This window comes from Sus scrofa, chromosome 4, assembly GCF_000003025.6.
Source record: "Sus scrofa isolate TJ Tabasco breed Duroc chromosome 4, Sscrofa11.1, whole genome shotgun sequence".
Lineage (NCBI taxonomy): Eukaryota > Metazoa > Chordata > Mammalia > Artiodactyla > Suidae > Sus > Sus scrofa.
The window spans coordinates 35,334,721-35,350,414 of NC_010446.5; the positions used below are offsets into that span (position 1 = coordinate 35,334,721).

At 42.3% G+C, this 15,694-nt stretch overlaps 1 protein-coding gene across 17 annotated transcripts in view; it reads left to right on the top strand.

Annotated features, from left to right (window-relative positions):
* NCALD (neurocalcin delta) overlaps nt 1-15,694 on the top strand; it is a 445,133-nt gene that overhangs the window by 410,460 nt on the left and 18,979 nt on the right. For 16 of the 17 annotated variants that reach the window (XM_005662922.3, XM_005662927.3, XM_021088582.1 and 13 more), the window contains one exon: nt 10,815-11,211. In XM_005662922.3, the coding sequence (XP_005662979.1) occupies nt 10,834-11,211 (378 nt within the window). In that variant the 5' untranslated portion in view covers nt 10,815-10,833. Of the gene's footprint in view, nt 1-4,754; nt 4,767-7,628; nt 7,634-10,814; nt 11,212-15,694 lie in introns of those variants that run through there. The other variant, XM_005662931.3, reaches the window with a different exon arrangement.

Genomic DNA, 15,694 nt, shown 5'->3' on the forward strand with positions numbered 1-15,694 from the left:
AAGGGATGGGAGTGGGGAGGGTGGTTTTCCCCCTGCTCCCCAGGGACCACAAATTTATCATGATGGTTTGTGCCTCCAAGCCCCTCTGAGCCCCCTGGAATAAAACCAAGATATGAGGTCCCTCTCACCAACTCCACAGGAAAATTGTAGAAATAAAAATATTATTGAAAATGCTCTGAGCTACAACCAGAATCCTAGACTCCCTTCCTTTCCGTATCTTATGTAGGATGCTATTTTTGTAAGAATATTCATTTTAAGCCAGGAAACAGTAGATGTTAAACACATGTTTGCCGAATAAATAAAAAAGAATTAGGAACTATTCTTAGACCTCTATGGAGGGGCTTGCATCAATTAACTCAATGCATTTGTGGCCCCTGGAGGATGTCTAAAAATGGAGACTTGAGCTCCTCTTGTCCCTCTGGCTGCTCATCATGTGATGTGGCCTGGATCCCCCAGAGCCGATCTGTTTGCCCTCCTCAGTCCATGATGATTCTCTGCTCTGCTTTATGGATCTCTCAAAACCCAATGTAGTAATTCCTGTCTTTTAAGTAAGACAATACTTAGGACATTTGGCTAAGCAGACATTTATCACTACAGGCATTCCATGGAAGTCAGCCAAGAGAGGGCTTAGCCTGTGGCCCCCCTGGAGGATGGCCAAGGGCCCTCGGAGCTTCCCCCTCCTTCCCTCCCAGCAGTTGGCACTGACGTGGCACCTGCCCTGCAGTGGCCCAGACAGCAGCTCTGACACAGGGGCTTGATGGTCAGGTGCTCTGATGGCCAGAGGACATGTGTGCTTCATCTGAAACCTTTGACTTCAGGCATCCCAACAATTTCTTTCTTTGGGACAGCTTTGGAGTTTCCACATGCCTGAAAGGAAACCATTTAGTGTGGCCCCTGTCCACTTACTTAGGCCACTTTAGGCATGCGGTGTAAATTCACTGCCAATTGCTGGCAACCAAGGAAGGGGTAGAAGTCAACCATTAGCTGGACTTGAGGTTGAGGGGAAGGAGTGGGCACGAAAAGTCAGGAGCTGAGTTTAAGCAATGGAGGATTTAGGATGCTATTTGGGTAGAATCACTCTTTAGGCTGAAATGAGAGAGGGGGCACTTACCTGGTGACAGTAGTGCCCTCTAAAGAACAGGGTGGATGTGGATGTGGCCTCCTAGGTCCCAGAAATAGCTAATGCCAAACTTACAGGCGGGGCGGGGGCGGGGGTGAGGTGGAATTCCAAATCCAACTCCAGTTCGAATTCAGTTCTAATCCTGGCTGGTGTATAAACTCTTACAGAATGCATGGTTAGCGCGTCAAGGCTCTAGAGGCAAATGGCTTGTTGGAGAGTCTCTAAGAGTGGGTGTAGCAATCATGGCCCTTGTCAGAGACATCAAGAACTTCTTTGCAAAAGACAACCCTTGCTGTACAGTGGGAAAAAAAAAAAAAAAAAAAAAAAAAAGACACTGCCCAAGGAGTCCAGGAATTAGGACTAAGATAAATGCCGAGGGAATGAAAGGAAAGTGGAATCAACCTAAATAGCCATCAAGGGGGATTAGTTAAATAAATTGTCTGCAATGGCCTATAAGCCTCGTATTACTAAAAATTCTATCAGCTCCCCAATTGAATGCTTGGCCCAAGGTCAGCGTGCAATACTGTCTGTTGAATCTGTCAATCAATCAAAATTCAGGAGTTCCTGTTGTGGCTCAGTAGTTAATGAACCCAACTAGTATCCATGAGGGCATAGGTTCGATCCCTGACCTCACTCGGTGGGTTAAGGATCCCATGTTGCTGTGGCTGTGGTGTAGGCTAGCAGCTGCAGCTCCAATTGGACCCTAGCCTGGAAACCTCCATATGCCATGGATGTGGCCCTAAAAAGACCAAAAAAATAAATAAAAATAAAAATTCAGCCATTTAAAAAGATGAGCCTACAGCTGTATGTATAACTTGGAACACTGTCCACCATATACTTTTAAATGAAAATTATCCCATTTTTCATTAGCATGTACAGATGTCATTATGTATGCATTTAAATGTCTAATATATATAGTATATTATATATCATACATAATATATAATGTATATGTAAATATATAAAACTGTTAATAGTGGTTATTTCTTAAGAAGCACTATTGGATCAGAGTGAGGGTATTCACGTTCTAGTTTTGATAATTCCTTTATCACTTGCATTTTTTACACTAATAGTGCAGTACTTTGGTAGTCAGCAAAACCAAAAATGATCATTTCCATTTTAGGGGACGAGGGAAAGGGTTGTTGTTAAGATAATGTTCTATTCAGAGTCTATCAGAAATATATGTTTCATGGGCAGTAACGTAGTTGTACTTTATTTTTAAGAAAAATAAAACTTGGAAAAGAGCTCAAGGCCAGGCCCTCCCTCTCCAGCCTGAAATCCAAGTTCTGTAGAACAAAGGCTGAGATATTTCAGAGACCATAAACCCTGCTTCACCCTGGGGAGAGCAGATGGATTTTCCCGGGCCTTATCTCAGAGCCTGCAGAAGAAAGAGTGGATGTGTTTCTAGTGAGCCTCCTGTTCATTCTGTATTTTGTACCAGTTCGGTTCTCATCTCAAACCCCGTCACCTCTCTCAAGGGGAGCAGGAGCAGGTGCAGGTGCGTGACCAGGAGTCCCAGGTAGGACCCCTGAGTCAAGAGTTGTGGGTCTGAGTATCATATCGGGCAGAAGGCTTCCCTGGCAGCAGTGTCATTTTGACATATTTCAGTCAGTTCCAGCAAAGCCACTTTGTGCTCCCAGTGAGGGTGTAGGAAGTATGTCTTGCTTCCTTATATGAACTCATAATACCAGAGGCTGGAGGAGAGAGCATTCTTTCGTCAAGGCAACCAAGTTAGCGAGATGGTTATAGAACTTCAATTCTCCCTCTGTAATACTTTTTTTTCCTTTTATGCACCACTGAGTTTAATTTCCTTCCTTTGCCCACTGCATATAAATATGCCAGTTAATATAGATGCTCCCCTCTAAAACTCCCACGGAGAGGCAAGTTCTGTTGAAGAGAAATTTCTGAAGCAATGTGTTCTTCAGGTTTTTATTTAGTCCTTTTTTTTTTTTTTTTTCCCATGAGAACTAAGGGCAACTGACCTTGAAATGAATTTGCTGGATTTGGGCCGCCTGTAAAATTCAGACGGCCAAAACATCTGATGTCCCGGTCGTGGTAAAGGGATGCTTCCTCCCATCAGCCTGTAACTTTTATCATTTCCTTCCTTACATTCGAGGAAGCTTTTTGAAGTTATGGTTTCATCATTTAGATATTCCATTGGTTGAAGATGCAAAGCAACTCTTAGAGGACAAGGTTACATGTCCCAAACAGGCAAACATTTCAACTAACCTGGCCTCTTTTGGAAACCACTGTGGTTCTGGGTTCCTGGTTGCAGCTGAACGTGACTTTGGCTGCAGCTTCTTGCAAATTCCATTTTAGGAGACCTCAGTGCCATTTGCATTGAAATTTCCTCTGAGGTTAACCAGGCTGTCCAAGCTAAGTTATGGACTTTGCCCTGGAAAAATCTACCTCTGGACTCTGAAGACTTAACTCACAGACTTCTAGAACCTTACAAGGAATTGCAGCAAGACAATGCTGCAGCCCTTTGCACTCCACAGATGCAAAACACAAAGAAGGGAGGACATGTGTTCCGAAAGGTGCTTCTCGACTCGCCAGTTCCTTTCCCTGCGGCATCATTTTTTAGGTGCTGTTCCTTTTTTTTAAAGTTCTTTTTAGATGGCAAGTTACCTTCGTATTTCAGATTCCTATTCATGGGTCTTTGCTGGTGGTTTGGTGTCTTTCTCTTGTATATTTTTCATTTCTCATCTGTGGTCAATATTAACCCAGGTTTATTTATTTATTTATTTTTTGGACCCTGGGCGATTGGATGAGACTCAAAATAAATGGGTAAATTTCACATTGCCCATCTCAGATTAAACTACAGAATGCTGATGTTTCGTAGAAAATATGTGCATTTCATTTAATGAAATGCAGTAGAGATTCAGCAAAAATTAATACATACTATGTATCTTATAGTAAATAGATGGATAGATGGATAGGTAGACAGAAAGGAAGAAAGGAAGGAAATAGAGAGAGAGAGAGAGAGAGAGAGAGAAAGAAAGAAAGAAAGAAAGAAAGTTATAAGGTATATAAACTGAAGGACTGAAGAGCCATTTGCTATTTGACAGCATTTTTATCAAGGTCCTGAAGCAAAAGCCCTGAAGAGGTAGAAGCTGGGAGGTGCAGGAGGCTGGGGTACCTGTGCTCGGGGGCCTGAGAGGAAGTCAGGGTGGCATGGGGCCTGGCTCACACAGAGCCTTTGGGCCAGAGGAGGGAGTCTGGATTTTCTTCTCCGTGTGTTAGCCCATGTACAGCTTTAAGCAGGGGAGTGACCCGGTCTGTTCTAGGTTTTCTAAAGGTCACGCTGGGGAGCCGAGTGGAGAGCAGACCCCGGTAGGAGATGGAAGACAAGAGTGAAGAGAGAGGTTCCAGCGAGGCATAGACGTGCGGGAAGGAGGCAGCAGTGGTTCAGATAGAGGCAGGGACAGTGGAGATGGTGAGAGTGAATGGAATCTGAGGCACATTGTAGAGACAGAATCCACAGTACCCGCTGATGGGACCAAACCAAAAGGACTCACGGATGAGTTGTAGGGGCTTGGAGTGAACAGGTGGGTGGAAGATGATGTCCTTTAGGGAGACGGGGCAGGCTGGGGTGTGGGAGAGCCCAAGATTCAGAGAGGAAACCCAGTCCTTACTGCGTGACTGCGTCGAGCACTTCCCATTTGTCCATGGGCTGGACGACAAAGAGGGCATAACTTCAGCCTCTGAGACTACCTACCTGCTGGCTTCTCCTCTCCCGGATTCCAAAGGTCAGGGTGACTGAGGGCTCCATCCTCACCCCCTTTTCTTTTCCATCTATGTTCACGTCCTTGGTGGTCTCATCCAGTCTTTGGCTCTATACACGAACGATACACCTGTGACACCCACATTTATTTCGCCTCCCTGGACCTTTTTCTCTACCTTTTGACCACCTGTTCAACATCCAACTACCTGTTCAACATCTCCAACAGGATATATAATACGCATCTCAGAATTAACACGTGCACAGCTAAGCACCGATACCTGTGTCCCCTGCCTCACCCCCAAGCCCTGCTTCTCCTACATTTTTCATATTTCGATAAATATCAACTCCATCCTTGCTGTTCTCTTTTTTCACACCCTACAGCTGAACCATCGGCCAATCCCGTTGACTCTACCTTTAATCTGTGTCCAGAATCCTACCAATTCTCACCTCCTCTGCTGCCACCCTGCTTCCACCCACCATCCTCCCTTGCCTGGGTCACTGCAATGACCTCTTAACTGGTCTTTCCACCTGTGCCCTGACCCTTCTTTAGCTTACTCTCAGCACAGCAGCCACGGTGATCCTGTTAGAGCATAAGTCACTTCTTCCTCTTCTCTGCCATGGCTGCATCTCACTCAGTGTGAGCCAGAACCCTCGCGGTTATCTCCAGGTCCCACACTGTCTCTTCTCGTTATTGTTCTGATCTCATCTCCTTCATTTCCTCCGGTCCTTGCTCCAGCCCTACCCTTGAGTGTGCTAAGTGTGCTAAGACCCTTCCCATCTGCTGTTTTCTCTGCCTGGAATAGTCTTTTCCCAGCCATCTCCATGGCTGCCTTCTTACCTCTCTGGTCTTTTTCAAAGGTCATTTTCTTAATGGGGCTTTCCCTGGCTTTTTATTTAAAATGTTAACACCCACCTACACCTGACATTTCTCAACCCCCTTACTTTTTTCCGTGGTACATCCCGTGCTAATGTTTCACTTTTTTTTTTTCTTTTTTTTTTTTAGGGCCACACCTGTGGCATATGGACATTTCCAGGCTAGGGGTCCAGTTGGAGCTACAGCTGCATCTGCAACCTACACCAAAGCTCATGGCAATGTCAGATCCTTAACCCACTGAGTAAAGCCAGGGATCGAACCCGCAACCTCATGGTTCCTAGTCGGATTCATTCCCACTGCACCACGATAGGAACTCCCTCACTTACCTATCTTATATATTGTCTGACTCATGCCACTGGGCTGTAAGCTCCATGAGAAGAGGTGTTTTGCCTGTTTGTTCCCTGCTGAATCCTCACTGCCCCAAGTCGTGCTTCCTTCCTGGTAGACACTTAGCCCATGTTTGTGGAATGGATGAGTTCTCATAGGAGGTTGTCTCCTTCCTCTTCACTACTCCTTTCTGAGTTTGTATGGAACTGTTGTCTTAATTTCTCTATGTGTTTATAGAGCTAGTAGAGTGTAGTAGTAAAACCAGTAGACAGCCACATGCAAATAGAGTTTCCCACTTGGCCCTCTCATTCACAGGCTGTGTGACTTTGGACATGTCACTTTGCCTCTCTGAGCTCTTCCTTCCTTCCTTCCTTCTTCCTTTCCTTTCCGTTCCTTTCCTTTTCTTTTTTCTTTCCTTTTCCCTCCCTCCCTCCCTCCTTCCTTCCTTCCTTTCTCTCTCTCTCTCTTTCTCTCTCTCTTTCTTTCTTTCTTTCTTTCTTTCTTTCTTTCTTTCTTTCTTTCTTTCTTTCTCTCTTTCTTTCTCTCTCTCTCTCTCTCTCTCTTTCTCTCTCTTTCTCTCTTTCTTTCTCTTTGCTTATAAAATGGAAAAAGCTGGAGTTCCCGTCGTGGCGCAGTGGTTAATGAATCCGACTAGGAACCATGAGGTTGCGGGTTCGATCCCTGCCCTTGCTCAGTGGGTTAACGACCCGGCGTTGCCGTGAGCTGTGGTGTAGGTTGCAGACGCGGCTCAGATCCCGCGTTGCTGTGGCTCTGGCGTAGGCCAGTGGCTACAGCTCCGATTCAACCCCTAGCCTGGGAACCTCCATATGCTGCGGGAGCGGCCCAAGAAATAGCAACAATAACAACAACAACAAAAGACAAAAGACAAAAAAAAAAAAAAAAAAAAAAATGGAAAAAGCTGCCCTGCTTATCACTCTGGGTTGCTGTGAAGGTTCAGTGGGATAATATATGTAGCACCATCAAGATGATAAGATGTAGTTTCCACCGACCATAGCATTTGGCCCTAACTCTGTGCCAGAGATTTATATATATGACTACCTCGTTTCATTGTCACAGCAAATCAGTGACATATGGACTCATACAACTGAAGTCATTTTACAGATGAGAAAACTGAGGGGCACCGAGAAGTCAAGTGAATTACCCAAGACCCAGTTGATGGTAGAGCTAGGCTTTGAACCCAAGCATTTTGATCGCATAGCCCAAGTTTTTCCCCATTATATTTTACTGGCACAAAATAAATATTTTAGTGACTGAATACAGTAATTAAAAGGCTTTGACCTGAGGTACAACTTTTATCTCGAGATGATTTGGTTTTTTGACTGCTCATTAATATAGAATTTCCCTAATGTTATTTTTTTGCCCTCTTCCACGAAAACAGAAATTCCTATCTTCTAAAAGAAAATGGTATTGTCAGGCTTTTTTTTTTTTTTTTCTATCTTTCCCTTCCTCCTTCAAAGAATGAAACTCTTATCATCTGTCCCCTGAGATTTTTGTTGTACAGCCTAACCAAGTCCAGATGGTATTCTCAAGTTCAGATACCATACTTAGTAATGTATTTGTAGTTATCTATTAAAACCAGTTCTGGATTAAATTGCAAACACCCGCTTCCCAGTTAACTTATTCCATGCTCTTCTGCCTTGTTTGTGTTATGGCCTTTCTGTGCTAATGAATTTGTAAATGTGGTGTAATTACTGTTTACCAGAAAAAGAGCTGTACACAGATCTGTCTCAGTGGGAGACTTAGACAAAATGTTGAGGCAATTTGTTTCTAGTGCAAAAACAGCTAATAAATGAGAAGGACTTTTTAAACATTGGGAAAGGAACTTAAGTTTGGTTTTGAAGAAACAGTGCTTTATATATCCTGGGAAATAAATCATTCTTTAAGAGAGTAGATTTAAATATCAAAGTGGCATTTTTCCCCCAGGGCCTTGAACTTGGTGATTTGCACAGAACCAAAGTGTAACAATAGTGATTTGGTGGAATACCACACCAAAGGGTTAGGCTCTAAAAAACTCCCCAAAAGGAAAACTCAAAATGACTTGTAAATGCCGCGAAATGTTTCAGAGCTCTGTAAATCCATGTATTATGTATTACCTCATGTTTCTGAATTCCTGCCTCAGGCAAATTACCAACTTAGCAACTCAATGACAGTGTTCAAATTCTAATACAAACCAGCCTCTCCAACTTCGCTTTTTTTTTTTTTCTCTAGGAAAAAAAAAGGCGGGGTGGGGGAGCAAGAGGGAAGTGAAAGTTATTGAAAGGTTCAGTTTATAAATTCTGTTTTTGTTCTGCTCGGAGTTGTAGTTTTTTTGCTTTTGCGTAGAATGGTATTTGCCTGATTCTGCGTAAAGAGACACCCATGAAAGTCAGTTTTTTTCAGGCATGAGATCTTAAAAGTTCTCACTCGAAGAAAAAAGTCTATAACTGTGTGAGGAGATGGATATTTGCTAGACCTATTATGGTGATCATTTCCCTGATACATATCAGGTCACGACGTTGTACACACTTATGCAGTGTTCTACAACGATTATATCTCAATAACATGAGGGGGGGAAAAGAGATCCCCAACCAAATAGCTTTAGTGTCTCAAATAACGTTCTGAACACTAGAACCTCATCTTTGGGGCAGAAAGACTCCTTTTCCAAGAAGATGATTCCCTATTTCCCCGTTGCAGTTATTATCTGTTGATCAGTCATTCCTTCATTCATGCGGTGTTAATTGTGGTGGAGTGACACAGTAACCTCAACAGAGACTCTATCTGAAGGGGCTCACCCTGTTGTGGGAACACCACAAAGTAAAAATCTCAAAGGAATTGGAGACTCGTTATGAAAATTGGGATGTGTTCTCTTTCACATGTTCTATGATTTTCCAATACAGAAAAAAAAATGTAAAATATAAATGTAGAGCTCCTTTATGAGAAAGGATTTATCTTGGGCATGCTTAAAGCATAAGACTTTGGACATGGGAACTAAGCTTGGTTATCACCTCCTGCAAGAAGCCTTCCCTGATAGCACCCACATCCCCTTTCGGCTTAAGTGTCCTTTCTGTGTACTCTCACTGCACCATGTCCATTCCCCTGATGCGGTGTTTTGAATGTTTATTTCGTTGCCCTCTCAATGCCACCACCACCCCCATACATAACACTACTGGATGCCCCTTAAGGAGGAGGGGACATATTTTTGCATCCACAGCACCTGAACCTGGCTGGCATATGCTGCTCAATGAATGTTGAATAGGTCTGAAGCTGAGAAGTTGGTAATTATGGGGTTTTGCCCATCTGATCAAAATTGTCTTTATTCCACACCTTATATTGACTTTTAAAATATGTAACAAAAGGGTATATGTATTCTTGTTTTTTGAAATGTAAATGTATTAAAACATATATTAATAGCATAGTTAGATACAAAAAGCTAGAAGGACACACACCAAAATGCTAGGGTAAAGATTTGAAGCAAAGTTGACTTTTTTCTTTATGCATCACTGCATTGTTTCACTATTTTACTAGGGATGTGCTATTATAATGATAAAATATGAAGTTATTTGTATTTTCAAAAGGAAAGTGTGACCGGTTTCCGAAGCCACAATCGTAAGGCATAAACAGCTTTATGGAGCATCATCTTTTCCATCTAAACCCAATGTTAACAGTGAATTGACTTTGCGGGTTTAAATAACTGCCCTAGCTTGGTAGCATTTAATGGAATCAGATAGGTTTCTATTTTCCTTACTCATGTCTGTGTTTATAATAGTCAGAAGGTACCTAAGCCCTTTGTTTGCAAATACTCTAAAATATGCTAAATTATCCCTTTCACGCGCATGCGCTCTCTCTCTCCTGTTCCTCTCCTTTAATTTTCCCGGCTAATTCTTGGATTGGGTGTTAGAACGCCAGTCTTAAAGCCAGGCTCAACATCTTGCAAGTGGATACGGCAAAACTAAGTAACCAATTAATTCTCTCTCTCTCTCTCTTTCATTAAGAATCTTCTATTTCAGGAGTTCCCATTGTGGCTCAGTGGTAACGAACCCAAGTAGTATCCAAGAGGATGCGGGTTCGATCCCTGGCCTCTCTCAGTGGGTTAAGTATCTGGTGTTTCCATGAGCTGTGGTATAGGTTGCAGATGCAGCTCAGATCCTGCATTGCTGTGGTGTAGGCCAGCAGCTGTAGCTCCGATTCAACCCCTAGCCTGGGAACCTCCATATGCCACAAGTGCAGTCCTAAAAGAAATAAAAGGAATCTTCTATTGTTGGTTCTGTTTAAAAGAAATATCAGTTTTCTTCTCGGTAATATTTCTGCTCTGCATCTTCTGCCTGCCTGTCTTTGTACGTTTTGTGTGGCTGACCACCATGTTGGAAAATCCTAGACAATTCTATTGGACTAAATTACAGTTTATTTCCTGTTCCCAAAGGAACAATCACAAATTATAAAATGTCCCTGTGAAGAACAGGTTTAGCAGTTATATATACAGGAGTTCCTGTTGTGGTTCAGTGGGTTAAGAACCTGACATAGTGTCCATAAGGATATGGGTTTGATCCCTGGTCTCACTCAGTGGGTTGAGGATCCGGCATTGCCTCAGGCTGCAACATAGGTCACAGAAGAGGCTCGGATCCAGTGTTGCTGTGGCTGTGGTGCAGGTCGGCAGCTGCAGCTCTGATTCACCCCCTAGCCTGGAAACTTCCATAATGCCACAGGTGTGGCCCTAAAGAGGAAAAAAAAAAGAAAAAAATTATATATACTGTGTTCTTTTCTATCTGCAGCTGAATTCTTGCTGTCAAGATGGGAAAACAGAACAGCAAGCTGCGCCCAGAGGTCATGCAGGACTTGCTGGAAAGCACAGACTTTACAGAGCACGAGATCCAGGAATGGTATAAAGGCTTCTTGAGAGACTGCCCCAGTGGACATTTGTCAATGGAAGAGTTTAAGAAAATTTACGGGAACTTTTTCCCTTATGGGGATGCTTCCAAATTTGCAGAGCACGTCTTCCGCACCTTCGATGCCAATGGAGATGGAACAATAGACTTTAGAGAATTTATCATAGCCCTGAGTGTAACATCGAGGGGGAAGCTAGAGCAGAAGCTGAAATGGGCCTTCAGCATGTATGACCTGGATGGAAACGGCTACATCAGCAAGGCAGAGATGCTCGAGATTGTGCAGGTACGTAGCTCTTGTCCTTTATAAAGAGAAGCACATGGGTCACAAGAACTGGAAAGTTCACAGTGTAGCTTAGTGGAGGGACTGCAAACTGGTGGCCCTCCTCCTGGGCACTGATTTGGCCTAGCCAGTGTCTTTGAAAATGTTTAACCCATATACAAAAGAGGGAGATTATACCAAAAAAAAAAAAACAAAACACAGGTTGTTTGGGATCTCTTAGAAATTCATGAACTCTGACAACACTGGGCCCACATTCTTGCCCAGAATAGGTCATCTGGGGCTTTGTGGTGACTTCCTCCCCCGACCCCCGACAGAGGGACATGTGCTCTTTAGCTGGTCATACTCACGGGGGCCACTCCATCCATGCATTGCAGTGACCTGCCTGGACCTAGAGCCTGGAGTGATGTTTAATGATCAAACTCTGACCCGGGTTCAAATCTTGCCCCTTTCAGCCCCTACATGTGTGGGCTAACTGAGCCTCCTTGTCCTCATCTGTAAAATGGAACTACCAACAGTGCCCACTGCTGTGGGGCTACTTTAAGATGAGATTGATTCTCTGTGTTCCATGCCTAGCCCAGTGCTAGCTAAAGAGAGATGCTATGACCATCACCATCATTAACTGCCAACTTTATCAGACTCTGGATGAAAGGTGGAGACCTCTAGTCTAGCTTCTGTCTCCTCAGAGAACGCCATCATTTTAATAGGAAGCCCTCCGTTTTATTTCCCCAAATCACTCGCCCAGAGTAAATGTCCCAAACGGAACAGGAAAAGGGGCCCTAGCGTTGGCCACACTTTCCTGTGGGACCGCGGCAAACTTGGGGGAGGGGGTGGGGCATAAGATGCCCCAGTCATGGCAGTGACAGCTTTGTCAGCAATGAGGGGATGCCCAGAGACCAAGCTGAGAGACTGAGTCACAGCTTGGGGGAGGATCAGGAGAGCCTCTGCTGCATAAGAAGGACGAGGAGGCGGCAGGGCAGCCCCGGGAGGGCTGGCAGTCGCTCACCATGTTGACAGGCAAGTGGGATACAAGTGGGAAGCATCTGGCAGCAAAGAGCAGGTCCAAGAAGTGGGCATTTGGTGTCCTGGGGGGCTCATCTGAGAGGCCAGCACTCAGCCCAGGCCATGTGGGCTCAGAGGTAGCACAGCAGCCCCTTGCAGATCTAGCGGGTGGAAGTGGCGGAGGTGGGGAGCATGATACAGGAAGACAGAAAGGACTCAGCTGCTGGTGAGGTCGAGGATCTGCCGACAACCCTGTTCCAGAAACTAAGGACTGAGCCCTCAAGAGAGCAATGCCACTCATCTCTATGGAGCCTGTGACTGAGGCATGGACTCTGCTCCTGGGCAATTAGTGACAGCTACACACATTGTAGATGTGGGAGCAAGAACCCAGATGAGCTCTCCCAGAGCCCCGGCTCCTTCTCCTTTCTGCTTGTGCCACCAGGGGCTCTTCCTTCACCCAGAATAGTGATGAGCTGAATCAGTTGTGTTGAATGAATCCCTCAGACATGAGGATCTTGAACAAAAGGAAAGGATTTCTCACCTTCCCCAAGGATAAATATATGAAAATATAATAATGTCTACTACAAAAAATAAAAGAACTTTTTCTTAAAAACTGAAAATAGAAAAAATAAATCCCACCTCACTCACAAAGAGAGTCATCACTAATAATTTTCTACCATATCCTCCTGGTCCTATGTCCATGCATTTAAGGATATCTAATTGATTTCATAATGTATGTGAAATGTTGTCTTGCCATTTTCGTTTTTAAATGAATTTCTGCTTTACATTGGAGTGTAGTTGATTTATGATGTTGTTTTAGTTTCAGGTGTACAGAAAAGTGATCTATTTATGTATATGTACATATATCCATTCTTTTGTGGATTCTTTTCCTATATAGGTTATTGCAGAATATTGAGTAGCTTTCCCTACAGTAGGTTCCTGTTGATGATCTATTTTATATCTAGTAATGTATATATGTTAATCCTAAACTCCTGATTTATCCCTCCCCTCTACTTTTCCCCTTCGGTAACCATAAGTTTGTTATCCATGTCTGTGAGCCTGTTTCTGTTTGGTAAATTAGTTCATTTGTATCACTTTTGACATATAAGTGATATCGTGTGGTATTTGTCAATCTCTGCCTGGCTGACTTCACTTAGTATGATATGCTCTAGATCCATCCATGTTGCTGCAAATGGCATTACTTCATTCTTTTTTATGGCTGAGTAATATTCCATTGTATATATTGCCACATCTTGTTTATCCATTCCTCTGTCAGTAGACATTTAGGTTGCCTCCCTGTCTTGGATATTGTAAGTGACTACTGGGGTGCAGATATCTTTTCAAATTATGGTTTTCTCTGGATATATGCCCAGAATTGGGATGGCTTAATCATATGGTAGTTCTATTTTCAGTTTTTAAGGAAGCTCCATACTGTTCTCCATGGTTCTTGCACTAATTTACACTTCTACCAACTGTGTAGGAAGAAGGTTCCCTTTTCTCTACACCCTCTCCAGCATTTATTGTTTGTAGACTTTTTGATGATGTCCATTCTGACTGGTGTGAGGTGATAACTTCATGTAATTTCGATTTTGCATTTTTCTAATAATTAGTGATGTTGAGCATCTTTTCACATGCTTTTTACCAATCTGTATATCTTATTTGGAGAAGTACCTGTTTTATCTTTGGCTCATTGTTTTTGATTGGGCTGGGGTTTTTTGGGGTTTTTTTTTTTGGAAATTGAGCTAAATGAGCTCTTTGTATATTTTTGCTGTTAATCATTTGTTGGTCATTTTGTTTGCATATATTTTCTCCCATTCTGTGGGTTGTCTTTTCATTTTTTTTTTAATGGTTTCCTCTGCTGTGTAAAAGTTTCTAAGTTTAATTAGATGTCATTTGTTTATTTTTGTTTTTATTTTCATTACATTAGGAGGTGGATCTGAGAAGATACTGTTGTGAAGCCGTCAGGTCCTGGAATTTTGTTTTTTGGAAGTTTTTAAATCACGGTTTCAGTTTCAGTACTTGTGATTGGTCTGTTTATATTTTCACTTCCTTCCCAGTTCAGTCTTGGAAGATTGTACCTTTCTAAGAATTTGTCCATTTTTTCTTGTTTGTCCATTTTACTGGCATATAGTTGCTTGTAGTAGTCTCTTATGATTCCTGTATTTCTGTGCTGTCAATTGTAACTTCTTTTTCACTTCTAATTTTATTGCTTTGCACCCTCTCCATTTTTTTTTTTTATGGTGAAAGGTTTATTAGTTTCATTGATCTTTTCTATTGTTTTCTTTGTCTCTGTATCATTTATTTCTCCTCTGATCTTTATGATTTCTTTCCTTCTGCTAACTGGGTTTTTTGGTTTGTTTGTTCTTTCTCTAGTTGCTTTAGGTATAAGATTAGGTTGTTTGAGATTATTCTTGTTTCCTGAGGTAAGGTGGTATTGTTAAAAACTTCCCTTTTAGGACTACTTTTGCTGCATCTCATAGGTTTTGGCTGATCGTATTTTTATTTTCATTGTCTCTAGGTATTTTTTGATTTCCTCTTTAATTTCTTCAGTGATCCACTGGTTGTTTAACATACTTAGCCTCCACGTTTTTGGTTTTTATTTTTACATTTTTTCCTTTATGGTTGATTTCTAATCTCATAGTGTTGTGGTCAGAAAAGATGCTTGATATGATTTCAATTTTCTTAAAGTTTTTGGTTTTTATTTTTACATTTTTTCCTTTATGGTTGATTTCTAATCTCATAGTGTTGTGGTCAGAAAAGATGCTTGATATGATTTCAATTTTCTTAAATTTACAAGGCTTGCTTTATGGCCCAGCCTATGATCTATCCTGGAGAATGTTCCATGTGCACTTAAGAAGAACGTGTATTCTGCTGCTTTCTGATGGAATGTTCTACAAATATCAATTAAGTCCGTCTGGTCTGAAGTGCCACTAAAGGCCTGTGTTTCCTTATTGATTTTTCTGTCTGGATGATCTGTCCAATGATGTAAATGGGATGTTAAAGTCTCTCACTATTATTGTGTTTTCTATCAATTTCTCCTTTTATGGGGTGTTAAAGTCTCTCACTATTATTGTGTTTTCTATCAATTTCTCCTTTTATGGCCGTTAGCATTTGCCTTATACATTGAGGTGATCCTATGTTGAGTGCATGTATATTTACAATTCTTATATCTTCTTCTTGGATTGATCCCTTGATCATTCTGGCATGTCCCCTTTTGTCCCTTGTAACAGTTTTTATTTTCAAGTCTATTTTGTCCAATATGAGAATTGCTACTCCAGCTTTCCTTTGATTTCCATTTACATGGAAAATCTTCTTCCATCCTCTCACTTTCAGTATATGTATGTCCCTAGGTCTGAAGTGGGTCTCTTGTAGACAGAGTGTATACGAGTCTTGTTTTTGTATCCAGCCAGTCTGCGTCTTTAGGTTTGAGCACTTAATCCATTTACATTTAAGATAATTATTGATGTGTATATTCTTATAGCCATTT